Source organism: Pleurodeles waltl, chromosome 7, assembly GCF_031143425.1.
Source record: "Pleurodeles waltl isolate 20211129_DDA chromosome 7, aPleWal1.hap1.20221129, whole genome shotgun sequence".
Lineage (NCBI taxonomy): Eukaryota > Metazoa > Chordata > Amphibia > Caudata > Salamandridae > Pleurodeles > Pleurodeles waltl.
This window is the reverse complement of record NC_090446.1, coordinates 575681476-575696226: the sequence shown is the minus strand read 5'-3', so window position 1 is coordinate 575696226 and position 14751 is coordinate 575681476. Positions and strand designations below refer to the sequence as shown.

The 14751-nt window shown below is 44.6% G+C and overlaps 1 protein-coding gene across 3 annotated transcripts in view; it reads left to right on the top strand.

Moving 5' to 3' along the window:
- Window positions 1-4596, top strand: part of QPRT (quinolinate phosphoribosyltransferase) — a 34514-nt gene extending 29918 nt beyond the window's left edge. The window contains exons 3-6 of one of the 3 annotated variants that reach the window (XR_011205556.1): window positions 1006-1137; window positions 2300-2743; window positions 3679-3743; window positions 4457-4596. Coding sequence is in view for 1 of the 3 variants with exons in the window: in XM_069244378.1 (XP_069100479.1) it covers window positions 1006-1137; window positions 2300-2632 (465 nt within the window). In the remaining 2 variants the exon portion in view is untranslated. Of the gene's footprint in view, window positions 1-1005; window positions 1138-2299 lie in introns of all 3 variants that reach the window. The other 2 variants (XR_011205555.1, XM_069244378.1) reach the window with 2 other exon arrangements.
- The last annotated feature ends 10155 nt before the right edge of the window (window positions 4597-14751 follow it).

Below are 14751 nucleotides of genomic sequence, written 5' to 3'. Positions count from 1 at the left end.
GTTTTTTCCTTGTTCATTCCATGTTGCGCATATCTCACAGACTTCTGTTTCGAACAGCAGAACTATCCTTCAGTGGCAAATATATTGTCAACCTTCTTTTCTGATTGTATTCTATGTGTCACACATCGAGTAGACATCTGCTTCAGATATCAGGGCGTCCCCTCACGCTTCACACATCTTACTGAGCTCTCTTTCCTATGTCTGACTTTCATTACACTTGAGCTCGCCCTCTATCCCCTTCTCAACTTTCCCACTAGATGGTTATCTGAAATACAAACTGCATCCGAAGTTGCCCATTCCAAGAGTTTTCTCATTGGAACCATGCATGTTTGTGTACCATTCATCTTCCTCCTCACACCCTCTGCACCTCCCATTTTTCTGCGATGATCAGAAGTAGTCTCCTGTTCTTGAAGCTTCTTGATATGAAGCCTAGTACCGAAAAGCCTATGGATCTTTTTGGTTATTTTTCCCACTGTTTTCTTCCTTCAGCTTAGGTAACTTTTACTGCAGTGCTGCAGATTTAAGCTTTACCCACCTTGTCACTAGCTGTTTGCAGCAGATATGCCAGAAAACGTCAGACCATCTTGCTTGAGGAACAGTTGTATTGTGCATGGATGAGATGTGTCTGCCTCCATTAACGCAATGTCCCCCAAAACCCGCTCTCTTCCTTGCAGAGTAAGGTTCATGGGTAAGGGAACTCCTGTGCATAGCAATAAAAGGGTGATGGCACCACATTTAGTGCACCTGCTCCCGACTTCTGCCACAGTTTCAAGACTGTCACTCAGCTGTGCCTTTGCTCTGGACCCCTTATGTCACACAAAGCCAGTTCATGACTTGTCCCCTCAAGGCACTTTCTGAAACCTCAGTTCCTTTATTCATGCCAAGTATCTCCATGACCTGCCACCACAAGTGGTTCCCTCAGGCTGACCAGCCACTGGTCCTTACCACCCCCAGCCCCCAAACTGCAGGCCTTGGCCCTCCCTGACCACTGTGCTTCTGCCTCAGGCTGTTGAAGATGCCCGAGTGGTTGCAGGCTTCTCCCTGAAAATCGAGGTGGAGTGTCGTTCACTGGAAGAAGCTAGAGAAGCAGCACGAGCTGGGGCGGACATAGTGATGTTGGACAACTTTAAACCACAGGTGAGTGAGGCACAAAGAGTCTGTGACAAAGTGTAAGATCTGCAAAAACAACACATGATGGATGGAATGTGGAACAAATCAAACATTCACCCACAGTCACAAATCTGGGTTTAATCCATCAGTTTTTTTGCTCACCATGCCATTCCAGTTTGGCCCCAGCCATATGCAAATCAGTCTTGACACTGCTTCCCATGGGAACAGTCCAGCCTGAACTGCCAGGCCAAGTCCTCCCTAGACCAGAAACAAACATCTTTGGAATGGTTTCTGGGTATCACCCCTCATCAACCAGGCTAACTTGAATCTGGTGGCATAGCGAACACAGAACCCACGTCTGGGCATACCATTTCCACTTATGGCGGCAAATGCCAAAACAACAGATGATGGACGGAATGCGGAGCAAATCAAACAATCACCCCCAGTCACAGAACTGGGTTTAATCCTTTATTTTTATTTTTTTGCTCACCATGCCATTCCAATTTGGACCCAGCCATATACAAATCGGTCTTGACCCTGCTCCCCATGGGAACAATCCAGCCCGAAATGCCAGGCCAGGTCCTCCCTAGACCAGAAACAAGCTTCCTGGGACCGGCTTTGGCGTATCACCCCTCATCAGCCAGGCTAGCTTAAATCTGGTGGCATAGTGAGCATGGGACCCAAATCGGGGCATACCCTTCCCACTTAGGGCAACAAATGCAGAAACAATGATGAAGGGTGATACCCTGAAACCAGTCCCATGATGCGTGTTTCCGGGCCAGGGAGGGACCTGGCTTGGCAGTTTGGGCTGGACAGGTCCTCTGGGGATCAAGGTCAAGACTGATTTGCATATGGCTGGGTCAAACTTGTATCGGTGGTGGGCAAAAAAGCAATGGATTAAACCCAGATCTTTGTAACTGGGAATGAATGTTTGCAATGTTCAGCATTCCGTCTATCATCTGTTCTTTTTGATAAAGTGTTAGATCTCGCATGACAACTTCAGACATGGGGTTCCTGATAATGGAGTGGGTGTAGGTACAGCTATAATATCTGGGTTGCAGGCTAAACTGGCAAATTTAGGGAGGTGTAACAGCTGGGGAAAATACAAGCTATTCTCTGATTGACATCTATGAAAACACCTTGTATGGGAGTGCCTAATACCCTTATTTTTCTGTTCTAAATCCTGCAGGAGGTACATACAGAAGCCCAAGCCTTAAAAGATGAGTTTCCTCAACTCACTGTGGAGGCAAGTGGTGGCATCACGGAGGAGAATGTGACTCGGTTCTTTGGACCGCATGTGGATGTGGTGTCACTCGGCTCAATTACCCAAGCCTACAAAGCTGTGGACTTCTCCCTGAAAATTACCAGGAAATACAAAGAGGAGGCAGTGAGCAACATGAATAATAACAACAGTGGTCCTGTGGGTGGAGTAACTGAAGTAGCACCTGTGGCTTCGCCAACAGCTCCCCCCAGTCTACCAGAGACGCCAGAGACACCAGGAAGACGCAACTTTGCTTTTTAGCCTGAGGTAGCCACAGAGACCTGCAATAGATAAACTACAAAAAAGGAAACATTTGAAGTTTTATGGAAGATGTGAAATACTGACTGGGTTCTTGACTTTAAAAGATTCGAGGTACATCATAGTTCATTAGCTCTGTACAATAATTCTAATGATTTTTGTGTTTATTGAAGTCTAATTTTACAGTTAAGCATCCTTTTCCACCGTTTTGAATACAGTTGTCCTGAACCAGTATGGACTGACAATTTGAGTGGGGCTTTGTTGGAATCAACTGTAGTTTTAAATTCAGTATAGTACAAGGATATTTCTACAGTATGGAAGATGTACATTGCAGTCCCTGTGGTTATGTAATACAAACTGGGTAGGAAGTGTACTTGCATTATGTCCGGAATTCCAGAGTGCCAAAAACGAGTTGGCTAGTACAAGCATGTTGTCACCTCCCATGTGCCAGAGAAAAAAATGCCAAGAAGTCCATGAAACAAAGATGGCATGAAATATAACAAGAGGGGACAGCTGGTCTTCATTTTTTGGTATATAGGGACACATTTTGCCCCGGTTTAATAGATAAAACCGGGTGCACGTAGGAGACTTGTTGAAATGGTAAGAATGTAGTGATTAATATAAAGGAATTATACGTTTGGGAAACCTTTTTCAAGGTGAATACTTAAAGAATTTGATATTGCTGCAAATAGGAAGACTGGTTGACTGCTGAAATTGAAGTTTTTACATCAGAAAGTAGTACGTTTGGGAAGTTGAATACTGGTTACAATTGCTTAAGTATTTTCCTTTAACCATAGATAAGACGAAAGTTTGGGAATTTTATAGGAAGGTAGTGTTTTGCAGTCTAGCAAGTCACAAATAATAAGTGTGCCAGGAAGTTTGATATCGGACAGTGAAATATTAGATGTGTGAAGAGGTTGTGACTGTGAGAGTATTAATTTGGTTTGTAGTTTCTCTTTCACTGTATTTCAATTATATGAAATGGCAGCTGATTAATGCAACTTCCAGTGCTTATACCTTGAAGATTTTTTTTATTTTTTATAAATTAGTATGAAAATGAACCTATATGTGCTGCACAATAAAAGGAAAGATGTTCTACCTTGTTGATTCAAAGGTAAGAAGAGTGTTAGAAGGCTATAATTTTAGTTTAGGAGATACTGATTGCAACGAACAGCTAATCTAATTTTAATAATCTCTTTAGAACCAGTCGTGCATTTACCAGCATTGACATTGATCTGTCAGTCTCCCACTTGACCCTATATAATAGCGAGCATGAAAATCAAAAAAGAAGAAAAATCACGTATTTCGTGTCTATGGAGTTTTAAAAAATATCATAAGCTTAACCTTAGAAAAAGTAGTAGCATATAGCTAACTCCTGGGGCTACGAAATGAAGGCACAATTTAAATAATTGAGTTTAAATACAGTAGCATGGAAAGTACAGTAGCAAGTAAAAAGTATATACATCTAGGTTGTAGGAAGAGGAGAAATGGGTTCGTATTTGGATATTATTACTGCTGCTGTGAATAACACGAATAATTCTGTCAGTCAACTGTATACTTAAACTTTACAGCTCAAAAAGATTTTTAAATTCATCCATGCCAAATCTGTTTATGAATAGGGGTTTAAAATGTATAGAATGGAAATTGTGCCTAGTGTACTATTACTCGTGAAAAAGTGAATAAAACAGTTTGGGAATATATTGGATTCTTTAAATGTTTATCAACAAATCTGTTAGAAAAAATGCAGAGTAACTATTACATTGTAGACGCCTAAGGGTATTTTGTGTAATAGAATATTCTCTATAATTCTGGTTGTTTTCTTTACAGCTCAGAGAAAGTTGTTCTCAACCACGAAACCAATGTTTGCTGTATCATGTGAGAACTAGGAACTTCTGATAAAGATTATTCATCTGGATGGCCAAAGAATGTTATAATAAATGCCCAAAGTGGTTAAATATATAATTTTATATGGACTAAGATTGCAGTGATTTACCGGTTCAGCACTGGGAGATTGAGATATTTTCCTTTTTACACTGAATGTACGAAGATGGTTTGTGACTTTTAATTTTGTTATAAAGGAATTTGAGAAAGAGTGCTGAGAAGGTGTGGGAAGGTCCTTATACTATTCTTAAAAGGGTTGAATTTACACGGCAATTCCCAAAAACACATTTTATCATAATAAAGTATAAGCCAGAAGGGTTATTGACTAAGTGGGTGGAAGGGGTGCAGGGCCGTTAGTGTCAGTTACTCCTTAAGTATAAAACACAATTAAAAAGGGGTCAGGGGATTTTTAAAAAGTGTTAATTTACTAATAACTGATACCGTTTCAGGAATCAAATGAAATCTGGCAGTCCTCTAGCTTGTTTAGTTTTCTGTTGGACTATCAAGGCTTCTGGATACCAATCAAGTGGGGATAAAAAAGTCACTTTGGTGCCTTTTTGATAGATCTGTACGGAGTTTGACAAACCTTTATCATGTTTAGCTATCTCTCGATTTATTATGATTTGTGCAGATCCATCACAGTCAAATGTTGCTAATAACTTTAACGTTGGTAAATGAAGCAGCGTAATATTTCACACACTGTTAGCAAGGTAAGGACTCTCCAGATTCAGGCAGATGTGATGGGTTTCAAAATTAAGGAGGGGGGTTGGAACATATTTTATTTGGTGATTTATCACAGACTTCTATGAACTTTGCCATATCCTTAGCATTTCTAACTTACTCTTCTTATCTTGAGTTTCATGCTAATCTGGCAAGAGGTTTTTTTTTTTTTTTTTTTTTTTTTTTTTTTTTTTAAATCTTTGTATTATTGCAAACACAACAACTTGTACCATTGACAACCGAGTCATTCCATTACAGTACATATTTATCGGATCATTTTGCAGAAAGCAAGCAAGTTGAAAATTACTTTTCACTGGGTGCTGGGGGTGGAGGGTTGGAGAGGCTGGGGGGGGACCCATAATTGTGTGCCCTGCTACATTATTGATAGTTCCAGACTGCACCTAGCACCCATCCGCCCATGATGGGCATACTGAGGTGGAACCATAGGAGCGTCGTGTGGGTATAGGTGGGCTCATGTATCACCCCTGTGCATGCCGCACTTGCTAAATTAGATCTGTGTAGAGGGTAATTGTACTACAGGTCGCGTCTGCTAATACCAGATAACAGCTCAGTATGTGTCATCTTTGGCCTCAATTGAAACTATATATTTATCCCATATGTCCTTTTATCCGTACTCGCCTGTCTAGCAGGGAGTGTAGAACCTGTACCTTCATCCTAGCCCATTTCAACAGGTCGCTCAGCCAACGTTGCGTGTCTGGTGTGTTTGGCGCCTTCCATTGCATTGCCAGAAGGCGCTTTAACAGTACAAACGCCAAGTCAATGCACCTGTGTAGTTGCTTTCCCTTTGCCAACCTCGGGAGTACCCGTAGTAGGCAGGACTCTGGGGAAGGGAATAGTGGGTGTTCCACCATTTCAGCTGTCAGGGAGGTAATAATGTGCCAGGATCGTAGAACTGGGGGCAATCACACATCATGTGATAAAATGTAGCTTTGGGCTTCCTGCATCTAGGGCATTCGTGGTTATTATGAGGGAACATACGCTGAAGACGGTGGGAGGCATAAGTAAGTTTGGTGTAAATAGTTAAATTGAGTGTAGCGAAAGCGCGGATTACTAGACACCGTTTTGACTGTGCTGAGCGCCATGCTCCATGCCATTTGCGATATTGGTGTTGAAAGAACTTGATCCCACTTAGCCCTGGTTTTAACAAGGGCATCTGCTAAACTCCCCAGCAACACGCTATATAACTGGGAAATGTTATATTGAGGTCCCATGTCCACTAGTAAATTATGTAGTAGGAATGAAACTGTGGGCTCATTGTCCCCGTTTTGCCATATCCTACGTCTGAGTTGTTGTAGTGCGCAGTAGTTTTTAAAGCTTTCTGGTCCAATGTCGTACTCTGCTGCGAGTTCAGAGTATGCCATCAGTCTACCTTACTTGAAGATATCCCCTATTGTTTGTACGCTTAATGCTGGGCATGTCTCAAGAGCAAGATGTACACTTAGCTGCCGCACCCCTGAACAGCCGACAATGGAATCTTAGGCTAGTAGGGTGGGGCCTATTCCCTCATTCAATATATAACGGTGACAGTACCCGCGGGCGAGGATGTGCATTTACATAGATATGAGTGCATCATCCACATAGAGGGATACTATCTGATGCCCGCCGCTGTCCAGGATATTCCACTGTTGTGCCCGTGTTCTGAGCTGGGCTGCTAGGGGTTCTATTGCTATTGCAAACAGCAGGGGTGATAAGGGGCACCCCTGCTTAGTTCCGCGGCCGATAGTGAAGCTTTCAGAGATAACCCTGCCCGATTTAATCCTAGCCGTGGGGCTGGAGTGCAGAGTATCGATCCAGCCCATGAATACTGGGCCGAATCCCGTATTCTTCAAGGCTGCTCTTAGAAAAGGCCAACCATGTGTATCAAAAGCCTTTTCAATATCCAAGGAAACTGCAAACCTCTCGTCGTCCAATTCCGGGGCACCTGATACGAACCGCAACAGTCGTCAGACGTTCAAGAAGGTATTCCGAACAGGAATGAGCCCTGATTGGTCTTCACGTATCAAGTGTGACATGAACGGGAGCAGACGATTCGTGAGTATTTTTCCCAGTATCTTACAGTCTAAATTCAACAACGATAAAGGCCTATATGATCATACATTTAGTGGATCCCGACCTGGTTTGGGCAAGTCTTACTATTAATGCTTCACGCTGAGAATCAGTCAGTTTCCTCTTTATCTGTGCTTCCGGAAGCATCTCTTGATACGGATTAAATATCTGTGCCATGAAAGTTTAGTAATATTCCACTGGTAAACCATCGCCACCCGGTGCCTTATTACGAGTTAATTGTTGCAGCGCCGACTTTATTTCTTTTGCACCAGTGGGTCTTTCTAACTCTAACGGTTGTGGTGACAAAAGCTGAGTGAGAGGAAGTGAACAAAAGAAATCAGCTATCCATGAGTCAGGGGGGGGGTCAGGTCTCGCCTCATATAGTGTACTGTGGTATTGCTTAAAGGTGTCATTGATGCCTGCCTGCGTGTTAACTAATGTCCCGTTGTAGAGCCGAATTGCTCCTATAGGAGTGCGTGGTAACTCACCCCTAACCAACCGAGCCAATAATCTACCTGAGCTGTCACCCTTTGAGTGTGTCATGGCTATATAGTGACGATAGTCACATTTCTGCAGGCGCATTTCCGCCTCGTTCCTACATCTGCGAGGCTCGAGGAGGGCGTCTGGTTTGATTTTACCCTTCGCCACCTCACATTCTACGCCCCACAAGTCTGTTTCAATTTGTGTCAACTTGCGCGATAATGTGCATCACAGTCCCCCTGCAATGGATAAACAATAGCCTCTTAGCACCACTTTATGGGCATCCCATTCTATTGCGCGCAATGTGGCCGTTCCCCCATTTATTTCAAACCGAACTGACCAATAGGTCTATGTGGGTGTGTAACCGGTGGACCATTGAGTAGAAGGAGTATTCCCTATCTACGGGGTGGGTAAGACGCCACATGTCGCTCATTCCCCTCTCTGAGATCTTCGTCTGAAGTGTCTTGGTTATTTGTCTTCTAGGGGCGCCGATTAGTGGTGGGTGGGACCTATCCATGTCAATGTCTGGTACACAGTTTAGATCTCCTCCCCATGTGATAAGTTGGGTCCCAAAATAGTGTGGTTTGAGCGATAGGAGGAATTCCCCTGTTTCGTGTTGGGGCGTATATCCCCACAAGGGATAGTGGTTTTCCATCCAGTGCGCCTTCCAGCAACACATAACGACCATTAGCGTCTACCATGTAGTGACCCACCGCATAGTGAACCTCTGGAGCCATCCACACCAACACCCCTCTGGCATATGCCGATGTTGTTGTACCAAGTAATTGTCCTTGCCACCTAGTATCTAGAGCATGTAGTTCTGCCGCCGTTAGGTGCGTTTCTTGCAATATTGCTATGTGTATCTTGTACTTTTTTAGGTAAGTATAGATCCTGGTAAGCTTAATGAGAGTGGCAATGCCTCTCACATTCCAGGTTAATGCATTATAAACATCGGTGCTCATATGATTTCAATATTGTGTAGTGGAGTAAGGTCAGGACTTTACTACCTTTGTGTTCATCCCCCCCCCCCCCCCCCCCCCCCCCTCTTGCTGCTGTTGGGTCGGAGTCAAGTAATATGTGCTAACATAATAACAATGAAATAAGGTGCAAACTTACTGGGCAATACCCAGCATGTGACATGTGCGCACAACCGGTGCAACATAAAACAACAGTGTCAACTGTGTCTCTACGGAAACCCACGGGATATGGAGGGGCATGGATGAGAGAAGTAGATGTGGCATGGGCCTGTGGCCCAATCAACTGGTCTGTTTGCCCGTTCTAACTTATCTGCATAGTCTTTTGTTGCGCCTGTATTTCAGCGACAGGCCCCGGAGGGAGCTCTGAGCAAGCTGATGCATAACCACTATAGAGGGGAGACTCAGCTCTTCCAACAGTTTCCTTGCTTTTCATGTGTAGCCTTGTCCATTGAACCAGGGAGTTAGCAGCCTGGGTCATGAGGCCAGGGCAGGGCCCACAGGGCCACACATGCCGGCCAAGACTAGAGGTCATCTGCTATGCGTGGGGTGAGTTCCGGGCCAAATGCCGATGGGGACGTGGATGCACTGGAGCGGCCTTGTGATGAATTCGAGTCCATGCTTTTGTCCTCGCGGAGGGGAGCTTATTGATTAGAGGAGAACTGGTTAGCTTCCATCAAGGCTTGTGCTTGGTTTGCAGCTGCTTGCGCCCTAGATGGGTGTGTTGTGATTCCGGATTTTTTCTTGCGCCATGTTTGGGGTGTGACCCAGTCATTTGTTTTGGTTGTGTCACTTTCAGGCGAGACCAATCCTTTGGCATGCACTCAGGTCCATGAGTTCTTCGTGGAAGCGAAGATGTGAATTTTTTTCCCCATCTACCACCCTGAGGCATGCCGGGAACAGTAGGGAGTAGGTGATATTGCACTCCCATAAGAACTGTTTAACCTTCGTGAAGGACGCTTGCTCTGGCATTGTACTTCCATAGTGTAGTCGGGGTATGCGGTAACGTTATCAAATTGCCATGGTCCCTGCGATCTAAAGTTCTGAAGAATCTGCTCCCGATCACGAAAGTTGAGGAACCTTGCAATCAACGGACGGGCCGGAGCCTGCCCGGGATCCGGTGAGCGCGCTCAACCGCAAAGGAAGGTGATGTATAGTTCGCTAGCACTGTGTCCTTTAACCATTGTTCCAGGAATACCTCGGTATTAGGGATCTCGGCTTGCTCTGGGAACTCCACAAAGCGAACGCTGTTTCTCTGCGATCTGCCCTCCACATCCTCCTCTCTGCGTTTCAATGTTGACACTTCTGTTTCCAAACTCTGCAACTTATTCTGTATTGCGGCAATTTCGGGTCGAACCGTTATAAGTGAGGTTTTGTTGGCAGATACCCTGTCTTTTAGTTTGTGTTGGTCTGCTTTCAGTAGATTCACCTCAAGCACCACTGAGTCTATCTTGCCTTCTTGGGTCATTTTAGTATCTAAAACGGCCTGTAACAATTTGTCAAATTGTGAAGAGTGGGACTGTAATGTCTCGTTCATTTGCTGAGGGGATACAGCCTGGTCACTTGCAGCAGTTTTGGGGAGTAACATCTTGTCTCCAGTGGATGAAGGCGGTCGTGCCTGCTTCGGTTTGACCATGATGGTGGGTGACCGTATCTCTGGTCATGCAGTCGCACATGTTCTGTGTGGCTGCAATTAAGTTGCGCCCGTCTTCTGCGCAGCCCACCCTCGTTGGCGATGCAACACTATATGTAGGTGTGGATACCGGTAAGAAGCCTTGGGGGGTCTACCTTCGCACCCCCCACGAAATTTACTGCTCACCCGGGACGTGGCCAGAGCGTACTCCTTAGGGCCTATTTGAGACGGCCTGCAGAAATCATCAACACTCGCTCTGAGTTAAATATGCATGTGGCATGCCTCCCTTCTGTTATGTTTGATCTGTCCCGCTTTGAGGCCACTCACCAGCTCCAGCCTGCCGCCCCCGTGGCGAGAGGATCTTGGTCCCAAGAGGTCCGCGCCACTGTAATGTATCAGTGCCAGCTGGTCATTAGTTCTCTTTACGTCCCTTGCAGGACTCACTCTGCGTCCACCCTAGGCACTGGAGCGTTTTGGGCAGGACTCCTGGCACCGAAGTGCCCCGCAGTTATGCTGTGCCATCACCTCTGTGCGCAGGCTCGTGGGGTCTCCACCATCTGGGCCCAGGCCGCCGATGCGTCCACCAGCCGCCGCGTTCCTCTCCTAAGGGACACTGACTCCTGTTCCGAATGATGCCCCTGATCCTCCAGGCTACGTGGCACTGCTCTGTCAGCCCGGACGGCCCACGGGGCGTGTGTAGTGAAATATGTGTTTTTGACCACTGACTTTGTGTTGCACCACTTTGCAACTGGATTAGCTGTTCATCAGTTGCAGACTACATTTTGTATTCAGTTTAGCTGCTCATTGACTTTATCGTAGCGTTAGACACTGCCATGTTAAATCTGTTCCTATTTTTCCACATTTCAAACTGTGCTTGTTTTCGTACTTTTTCTCACCGAAGAGCTAGGACATATTATCATCTAAGAACTAGTACAAAATTTGGAGGAGTTAGGCAGTCAGCACAATGAGAATGTATCAGACTGATGTTCATAGTGCAAGCAGGGAACGGTTTGACTTTGGGAGGGGTGCCTTGTGATTCTGGCCAGGTCCCAAGGCATTTCTTTCAGAGCTTACCTAAACTAGCCAGCATTTTTTTAATATTTCTTTTTTATGGGAGGGGTTTTCTAGAAAGCCTTTCTCCAGTTCTTTAAGATATCAAAAAGACGCAGTGCAACAAAGAGAGGAGTGGCCCCAATCAGGATTCTTGACGTCGGATGCCTGATATCTGTCCCGTGAAGGTGGTTATCTCTTTCTCTTTTGCAGTCGAAAGGGGTCATCGTCTTGCTGGCATGAGAAAGATGAAGAGCTTGGCAGGCCCTACGGTGTTGAATTTTTACCTCATTATTTGCTTTCCAATTATAATATAACTACATATATTTGCTTTGTACATTGCAGTTGAGAATCATTTTGGTATGTTTTCCTTTCCTTGCTGTGACTATTTTTTTTAATGTATGCTTTCAACATGCTAACCTCCTTTTTAGGAACCTCTGGGCGAAATAATAATAAATGTCTTCTTTGAACTGAGAAGTGCATTCCAGAGATTTTTGTCAGCTCGGTCATTAGTGAAAGCAAAACAGTGTGCCCGCAGCTGCTCCCTGCCAGGCACCACCCCGCCGGGAGGCAACGGAGCAACCGGCAATGATGCCACCCCGATGCGCGCAAGCCCACGAGTGCACCAATGGAGCCCAGGTCGCCGGCGCGACCACCTGCTGTATACGTCTCCCTAGGGACGCCTCACTCCGCCAGGCCGCACTACTCCACTCTAACAGTTCACGCAGCCCGTGAAGCGTGTACGCGCAGGCTCACGTCCAAACCCCCCAGGGCTCCCCGCGAACACATTAGCAGGCCAGGTCAGGGTGGGATGTGGAATAGGGTCATTTTTGGGTCAAAAGCGGAGCACACTATTTAGCGTCCACTCCGGTGGCCATCTTGGCCTCGCCCCCTAATCTGTCAAGAGTTAACACAGGTACCAGGGAACCGGGGGTGGTAGAGACGTTTCAATTTGCTGATAACTTTGACACTAGTTGAGGAGTCTGCACTGTATTTGTCAGACTCTAAGAATCCCAGAGGAGAGATCTCATGTTTCAACATGATCTGACAAGGGACTGACCAGGCCATGTACTGTGGTTGTTGTCCAGTCCCTGCAGGGTACCTACAGGGCGAAAGGAAGTGAGCCACAGGGCATGGCCTGTGTTTTTGTTTTTTAATATATTTTTATGGGTTCACATACACTGTTCTGGGGTTCACAGACTCAAACTTGGCAATACGGATCCGAAATTAACAACAGGAATACAAAGTTTGTTCATTCAAAATGGACCTTTATTTTAAACTTTAGGTCTGTGAACAGTCGACAAACCTTGGTTTGAGGACTGTCCACGCACTAAAGGTTTACATATGTGTAACTTTTAATCCTTCCGAGCCCACTAACACATTGTGATGCTTATATCTCAAAGTATCGGATGTACACCAGACCAAAAAAAGCACATTCCTGAGTACATTTTTAGTTTCATGTTAAGTTTGCTGAAATTCCATTATGGGTGTTTTTTCTGTAACAGGGTGAAAATATTCCAGTATGAGTTAAACATAGGAGATGCTGCTTTTTGACAACAGCATTAGGTATTTCCCCACTCTGTTGATGAATTTGCAAGTACTCCAGATATCAGAATTAAGGTAAACATGGTAGGTGTCTGCCAGGTGCTGTACAAATCCATAACATTGAATCGAAGTTATTAGAAAAGAAATGATTTGTTGATCATCAATTACCTTTGTCATCCTTGTTGGATTCCCAGTAGACCTAAAACTCCTGCACTGGACTTAATATGCTAACAGACTGCCAAATTTCATGCAGGTTTATTAAAAAGCACAAAAGCTCTTAGCACCTGAACATGTTTTTTGATCTCCTACCACCTTTTTACCTATGCTTCCTCTTGTTGGGTTTGCTCCAAAATAGTCAAGCCCACAGAACACTATACAAGCTAAATGTCTGCAGTTTCATGTGGATTTGTCAAAGGGTACCATAATTATTAGCAAATGTACACTTTTTTTTTTTTACCCTACCCCCTTTTTAAACTGTGCTCCCTTCCACAAATCTTCACAACCTTATAAACACCAAGAGTAAGATAAATGTGACAAATGTCATGCAGATTCATCACACAGCACTAAAGTTATAGGCAAATCACAAATACACCTCTCCCACTGTCAATATATTTCTACAATTTTACCTCTTTATGCCCTTATTTAATTCCTAATTTCTCAAACAACTTAATGGATTCACACCAAACCAAGCAAGGGCCCTTACTTGGCTAAATAGCTACTTTCATGCCACGTTGGGTGTAATTCCATTGAACTGTTTTTTTTTCTGTATCAAGGACCAAACAATCCTATGAGAAATTTCACTTTTGGAGATCCCTCCCAACACCTTTTTCTGTCCACATCTAACGGATCTGCATGAAACTTACCAAAAAGAACCCAAAGTAGATTAACTTTTGAGCAGATTCACTGAGGAGCGCCAGAGTTACTATCAAAGCAAAAAATGTCTCTTCAATGTAAAGTCTGACCCAACTGTACTTAATAACTGCTTTTGCCGGCTGTTTACTTTGTGTGTATGTATATATCTATTTGTGTGTGTGTGTGTGTGTATATATATATATATATATATATATATTGTATTATCTTAATTGCATCTCAACACTCCCCCCCCCCCCCCCCCCCCCCCCAACAAACTGATATAAAGAGACCCATCTTGAGATAGAATTGTAAAAACAAATCTGCTGGATTACATAAATCAGGGTCGAATAGCTGGTATCGGAGAGAGGCTGGAGTCACGAGGGTTGGACTATGATTGCCAACCTATACACAAATGACATGGAGGGCAGCAATCACCAACACCATCCTCTACTGAGGGACCAAGGGCATCCGAAGAAACAGCGAGTCCTTCAGAAAGGTAGTGAGCATCACTGGGGAGGCGTTTATTCCCGAGTTGTCCTGGAGAAACAGAGCAGGCAGCACCTGAGCAGCGGTGAGAGAGGCGACCGTACGGGGCAGCACTACGAAGCCAGCGAGAGGAGTGTTTATCCGAGTCCCACACAAGGTAAGGAGAATAACATGCTCTAGGGCATGTTTATTTTTCAGCTCATTCACTGTAGCATATCTACCTTTCAGCTTACGCTCACCATGGACTCCACCACCAATCACACACAAATACTGCATGTGGCAAGGCTGCTAGCTATAAACTCAACGAATCACAAGAAAAACTGTAAATAAGTGCGCGCTGTTCAAGTTTTTTTTTTGGTTTACATTTTGCATAGAAATGTTACTGGACTAACGTTTATTTAATATAAAATGTGTTGCTGGTGCCTTTCACAATT